The following is a 7,170-nucleotide window of genomic DNA, read 5'->3' on the forward strand; positions in this document are numbered from 1 at the left end:
TGCTACCTCCAGTTCGGACCCTTTGGCGTTGATTGCTACTCAGCTGGCAGAGCTGACTTCTAAAATTACAGCTTTGACTATTGGAAATCATGAGCCGGCTATAGAGATCCCGACAGGCGTAGAAGACGCCAACTACATCAACGGTAGAAACTATGGGAACTTTCAGCATGGGCAACAGAGCGGATATAATAGTGGACAACAGCTTCATCATGGAGGGCGTCCAAATTGGAATTGGGCGTATGAGAATCCCAACAATGCAATTCAACCTCCACCAGGCTTCTCGGTAACCAATGGAGTGATAAATGAAGAGAAGAAGCCGAATATAGAGGAGTTGCTGATGAACTTCATGTCCAAATCCGACGAGAGGATGGAAAAGTTAGAGTCCAATGCCGCTGCTGTGGGGACTCAAATGAAGATGTTCGAGACCCAATTGGGTCAAATAGCCACCACCGTCAACAAACTCCAACAGTCGGGTAATCTCATAAACAATGCCAAGGTGAACCTAAAGGAACAGTGCATGGCCATTGGATTAAAGAGTGAGGTCACCTCTGAAGGCAGCCATAGATCTGATGAGATGGAGAAAGAAGAGCTCTCGTGGTGAGTCCATGAGGAAGGCCGACGACTTCCACCTCATCTGCGTCCTCCGGGGTGGATGCCGTTTCCCCAACATCATTTTAAGATGGTTGATCTGCCGAGCGGGACTACACAGGAAGGGGCCATGACGGTAAAGTATGATAGTGCACGGCTGATTGAGGAAAAAGCTGAGGAGGTCACTGTTGAGGTTTCTGGTAGAAAGAAGGTTGAAAAGCAAAAAGCTACTTCGCCAGCAACTGTGACCATACCTTTCCCTCAGCGCCATAAGAAAGAGAGGGTGAAAGAGCAGTTCTCCAAGTTCTTAGAGATCTTCAAGAAAGTGCATATTAATATTTCTTTGGTGGAAGCACTGCAGGAGATGCCGCAGTATGCTAGATTCCTGAAGGACATTATCTCGGGGAAGAAGAGGCTGGGAGAGTTTGAGACGGTGAATCTCAATGAAGAATGTAGCGCGATTCTACAGAGGAAGCTACTGGCGAAGGTCAAAGATCCGGGTAGTTTCACACATTCCTGCATTATTGGAGGCCAGCATTTCGGAAGGTCATTCTGCGACTTGGGGGCGCGCATAAATCTCATGCCTCTATCTATTTTTCAGCAACTGGCGATTGGGGAATTGAAACATACTTCTCTGAGGCTGCAGATGGCGGACAGGTCGGTCACTTATTCTCGTGGAATTGTGGAGAACGTGCTCGTGAAGGTGGGGGATTTTATTCTCCCTGCCGATTTTGTGGTTTTAGACATTGAGGATGAAAACAAAATCCAACTGATTTTGGGGCGCCCGTTCCTTACAACGGGAAGAGCTTTGATTGATGTGGAGAAAGAAGAGCTCACGCTGCGAGTTCATGATGAAAGCTAAACTTTCTATGTCTATGAACCATACCGCATCCACAAGGACGAAGTGCCCAAGAAAGTTAAAGATCCGGGCAAGGTAAGTGTTGATGTTTTTAATACATTTGATGAGGATCAGTTTTCTTGGCAGGACCCAGGTGATCAGAATTCACAGGAAGGGAGCATGGCTGGAAAAAGTGGAGCAGGGAGCAGCTGGTCGCAGCACTTCATGTACCAGCCTCCTTGAAGAGTTTGCTATTCTGTCGAGCTAATGATGTTAAAAATAGCGCTTATTGGGAGGCAACCCAATTTTTGGTTAGTTCGTTTCTTTTCATTTGTTAGTTTGTTTTGTGCCCCACAAATCATTTTCGAACTTATTCTCATTGGTGGTGAATAAGTTTGGGGGGATGTGTCTTTGTGGGTGCACTTTTATTTTTGGTTGTTTTTATTTCGTCGTTGAGTTGTTTAGTCTTGCTTTGGTGGTTTCTCTGTTATGATTACCTTGATGATGATGTGAGTAGTGTAGAGATTGGTTGGATAACTGGTTCATGATGATTTCTGTTTGAAACTTGTGAAATTGCATGCGTTTGTGTCGATATTGTTGAGATTGAGCATGAATGATGAATGATAAGCGTGGTCTCTATGTGTTTGCAATCAATGATATAAGCTGTGAGATTTGAGCCTTGACTGTCACTATTTTTACAGTCTTATTTTTTATTCTTGAGTGATTGTTCGAGCATGCATGTTTCTCACTAGAACTTATCTTGGTTTCTCCCTCGAGGTCACATAGTGTTCTTAATAACTTTGAGATGATAGAAGGCCATCTTTGCTAGCCTATTTATCCCATATTTGTCCTATATCTTTATATGATCCTAGTTCACCCTCTTTGAGCCTTATTTTTCCATATTTTTTGATTTAGCTATGGGTGGGAGCTTGGAGATTATTTGATAGGAGATAATTGGGTTGTGGAGATGAATGATCATGAGTTATGTTTTGTGGTTTTAAATTGAAAATCCTAGTACCCTACAAGTTGTTGAAAGAAAAAAAAAGAGAAAAAAAAAGAATGGTGGAGAAAAGAAAAAAAAAGAAAAGAAAAGGAAAAATAATTGAAAAAAAAGAGAAAAAAAAGAAAAAAAAAGAGGTACATAGGATGCTTTAGAAAATCATAATATCATGAGAAGTAATTGAGGTGTTGTGATGGATTCTACATTGAAAAAGTTGGTTGTTGGGAATAGGAGGATGATTGTTGAGTAAGGATGTTATACGATTGGTGATTGCACTACATTGAGGAGTATCTTTTAGTCACTTAGCCAAACATATCCTACCTTACCAAAGAGCCTACATTACAACCCTTAATGAAGACCTTTTTGATCTTGGTTATAAGAGCACACATTGAGTGGTGGAGAGGTGAGACGATTGACAAGCTTATGGTTGAGTACTTGTTCTGCTTGAACTGAGCGTATACACGTCCATGTTAATTGATACACTTGAGAGTTGAGAGTTCTTATTTTCTATATCTTTTTGGCGAGGATTGCAAGTCATTGAGACCATAATTTGAAGTTTGTCATGAGTGTAATATCTTGATGATAGGAAATACAAATGCATGCTGGTATTTTTATTGACAAATATGAAGCCATAATGTTATCCACCTTTCTCTGCCCTCTTGTTGATTCATTCTTGGTTCATCTTTGTTTTGTTCGAGGATGGACAATAGTTCAAGTTTGGGGGTTGATAAACATGCATTTTTACCTCTTGGTGTGTCATATTTGATGTTTAGTTATGAGGATTTTGTGTGTTTTATGATTTATTTGAGCTTATATTGGTTTTTGGTCACGAGCTTGTCACTTTCTTGTCGTTTGAATGAATTTTCAGAAATAATAAAGTAGAATTTGGAAGAATTGGATGAAATACAAGTTGTAGTTCGTCTCAAGAGGAGTTCGTGAGCGCAAACGGATAGTAAATCGGAGTTCGGACGAGGGAGAACGAGCATAAACAAAATTTCTGCGCAAAACTGTCAGAACCTCGTGGCGCCTCATGCGGGCTGGGCGCGCGGCCGCGCCTCGGGCCACGTGATAGCACAGTTTTTGCGCGATTTTTCTACTATTTTAGCTATTTTTGGATCCTACACGGTTTTGACCTATATTTTGAGACCTAGGGCATATAAATACTCCCCAGAAACATATTGAAAGTAACTTTTATCACCATCTATCATATTTTTTACTTTTCCTGAGAGCTGTGAGAGACGGAGAACGGAGCAAGAGCAAGAACTGAAGATTCTCGATTTCGCTACGGTTTTATTGTTGAATGTTTTTCTGTTTTATTGAGATATTGATTCTAGTTCATATGTCTATGTGTGGCTAGAATCCCTTTTCCCAGGGTTTAGGGAGTAGACATTATTTGAATTTCTGACTGTTCGATTCAATTAATTGAGATTGTTATTCCTTTTTATGTTCTTGTTATAATTGTTTGCTTTATTGCTTGATCACCAATTTAGCATAATCATAGGTTTTAATTTGAGATCGGGAGATGATGATTATTACCTGAACTAAGAACATATAACACATTTATTTTAATTCTAAAAGGAATTGATAATTGTGAGGGCATTAATCCTAGGAACTTTTAGGAGTTACATGTTAGAAGTGTGATCCAGGGATGGTAACCTTGCATGTAATCAACGGTTTGTATGCCACGGGAGTGGGTATGAACTAGCTTAGAGATTGCCTTAGGAATCATCTGATTAATTGAATTGAACATATTAGTTAGGTGAATCTGGTTAAACCTTTGCCTTGAGAAATCTTCTCTTATTTATTTCACAGCTTGATTTATTTTGGTTTCCAGTATTTATTTATTTTTTTAGTTTTAAAAACAAAACTCTTAATTCTTTTATCCAGATAGAGTAGAATAATTTAGGATAGGAATTGGTTAATTTAGTTTTTGTGGAATACCACCTTGCTTGCTACTGTACACAATTGCACCCGTACACTTGCGGCGTGTTAAATAAAATAGCGAACAATGGCCGATTCAAACACTTATTTGTTACTCTTGGAGCTGCGGTTGGTTGTTTCATGTTCAAGTTATGACAGTGATTGTAGTCGATGACACACACTTGAAGGGCAAGAATAAGGGTATTTCGTTTGTTGCAGTGACCAAGGATGACAACGAAAGTATATTCCCACTCGCGTATGGTGTTGGCCCGAAAGAGAACGATGAATCGTGGATATATTTCATGTCACGCATCTGATGAGTTTATGGGCAAGCCAATCCACTTTTGATTGTCTCTGATCAGCATATCTCCATTGCCAATAATATCAAGAATGAGTTACCAAATGCCACCCACGGCTTATGCTACTACCATTTTCAAAATAACATGAAACATTACAGTAAGGCAGTGATAGAGTTGTATCGAGAAGCTGCATTTGCGTACGAGAAATCTAACTTCACTAGGGCTATGAACGCCCTAAAGATTATGTAGAGAGCTGCGTACGATAGACTAATGGAGCTTGGGCCGAAAAAGTGGGCTCGTTTGATGTGTCCTGTGCGACGATATAGTTTTTTGACATCAAATGCTGCTGAAGTTTTAATGCGAGATTGTTGTGGGCAAGAAGACTTCCTATCTGCTCAATGTTAGAGGCAATCGGACTTGTTATTGAGAAATGGTTCAGCGAGCGTCTGACAGCTGCACAACAAAGTGAGGAACCCTTGTCTGCCGAGGCGGGTCAAAGGTAGCTGTTTAAGTCCTAAAAAGTTGTCGATACACTGCACAAAGGTTGAGTGCCCGGAAGTATAAGGTGCAAACTGGTGACAAGAGCTTTAAGGTAGATCTGGAGAAGAAAAAATGCGAATGTCGAGCATTTGAGCTACACCAACTGCTCTGTTCTCATTTAATTGCTGCAATAAGGTATGAGAATTATTTCCTTAGTGGGTTCATGTAATTGTAAATATGTTTTAATGTTCGTTGTATTGATTATTGACGGATGTTGTTCTTATAGTGAGGCAGGTGATACTATCGCAGAGTATGTAGACGATTACTACACGAATGAATTTTTTATCGATTGTTACTCTGGTTCTGTTAATCATCTTCCGCCAAGAGACCAGTGGTTGATTCCTGAGTACATCGCTCAGAGTTTTGTATTACCTCTGATTGTCACTGGACAAGTAGGGCGCCCAAAAGAAAGTAGACATCGAGGTGGTGGTGAAGACAACAGTACACAAGCTGAGCAGTCTTTTAGTATAAGGCGTCGTAAACTAAGAAGTGCAGCATCTGCCATTAAGGAAGACACACCAAGAGAACGTACGCTGTCAGGGCTAGTGAGAACAAGGAGTAATATTTTGTATTTGTGTGTTGTACCAGTGGATGATATTGATTGAATTGTCGTATTATTCGATAATATGAAATGATTAACTGGAAATAAAGTTCATTTATTAAGCCAAAAACCCACATATGAATTTAACAATAAACAACACTAAGCAAAACCAAGTCTAGTGCATCTATGCTTCCAAGTTTCACACAATCCAAATATAGCTCTAGCGATCTTGCTCCTAAAAGCCACCATGTTTCTATTACCCCACTCAATGGATGGAGAGCCAGATATCAGTCGTTCGACATACATGCAAATGAAAGCCCCGCAGCTGACAGCGTTCTCCTGCTGAAACTGATCCTCGGGTGGAGCGAACACCAACTCCATTACTGGCCACTTCTTCTTTGTCACTGTCGCATCAACGGATGTGTCATCTAGCCATTTGGACCATTGAAGGACACGCGACAACAATCTCAGAATAGGTAGTAGTTACGTCACTCGGTAAGCTCGCCAAGCGACATCAAGATTGTGCGTTACTGGGTCGCACAGCTCGCAAAGGGCTTCACCCATCCGAATACAACAGATGAGAAAATGGTGGTCAATAATAACCGGGATGATAACCTATGAAGAACCACAATTAATTATTTTAAAACTACGATAAACCACAAATTATTATCTGATGTTTCTTTAATCATTACATGTGAGGCCTTAATCCATCCAGTTTTTTGACCGGGAGTAACTTCACGGTTTGGAAGTGCTTTTCCATGTACAGCGGAGATCCAGTCTATGTGAGGATCCCACTCGTCAGCTACAGTGGTATGGGTCAATACATGCCACTCAATGGGAGTATATTCACTTGCCTGCGCTCCCTCGAATAAAGCTTCCCACTCCTTTCTTCAGGTATATCTGCAAATCAAATAAATAATGTTTAATTTATATCCGTACCATTGAAAACATAAAAATAATTACAATTTACTTACAAATCAATCCGTGTCTACTATGGCTGTGTTATCACTATTGACTCCATCAAGTATATCCCCGCAGTTGGCAAGCCTATGTCTCAACGTCATAAAGTACAAGTCAATATCTTACAACAAAGTTAAAATCAATAGGTTAGTATAAAATAATATAACAAAGTTAAAATCAATAGATTAGTTACCCCAGCTGTGAATTCCTTCTGGGAATTCTCCACCCGCTCGAAGTCGTCATACACCCGCACACCACCACTCTCCTTGACAAACACCCCAAGAATCTTACCACCTCGACAAGAATCCATCCACTTCTCATATGTCTCACTGCAGTATTTAGTCACTGGACGTGGAACTCGGCCATTAACCCAAGGCGATCTTCGGAAGGAAGACAGACGTCTGTCCCTTTGGCTGCGACGAGGTGGCTGATCTGCATGTGGCGCTTCTGTCAAACTCAAACGACGCCCTTGTGGCTCAGGCTC

The 7,170-nt window shown here is 40.7% G+C and overlaps 1 protein-coding gene across 1 annotated transcript; it reads left to right on the top strand.

Moving 5' to 3' along the window:
- Positions 1-718: 718 nt before the first annotated feature.
- Positions 719-1,694, top strand: LOC130994168 (uncharacterized). The gene is made up of 2 exons (XM_057919201.1): positions 719-1,245; positions 1,574-1,694. Exons 1-2 carry the CDS (start codon positions 719-721, stop codon positions 1,692-1,694), a joined length of 648 nt encoding a protein of 215 aa, XP_057775184.1.
- Positions 1,695-7,170: the final 5,476 nt, after the last annotated feature.

The sequence above is a fragment of the Salvia miltiorrhiza genome, chromosome 7 (genome assembly GCF_028751815.1).
Source record: "Salvia miltiorrhiza cultivar Shanhuang (shh) chromosome 7, IMPLAD_Smil_shh, whole genome shotgun sequence".
In the NCBI taxonomy this organism is placed as follows: domain Eukaryota; kingdom Viridiplantae; phylum Streptophyta; class Magnoliopsida; order Lamiales; family Lamiaceae; genus Salvia; species Salvia miltiorrhiza.

Bases quoted from the DNA above. Each gene is read 5' to 3' on its own strand.
- LOC130994168 (XM_057919201.1), top strand. From the start codon at position 719: ATGACGGTAAAGTATGATAGTGCACGGCTGATTGAGGAAAAAGCTGAG. The intron at 1,246-1,573 runs GTCGGTCACTTA...TTTTCTTGGCAG, and splicing joins AGGCTGCAGATGGCGGACAG to GACCCAGGTGATCAGAATTC.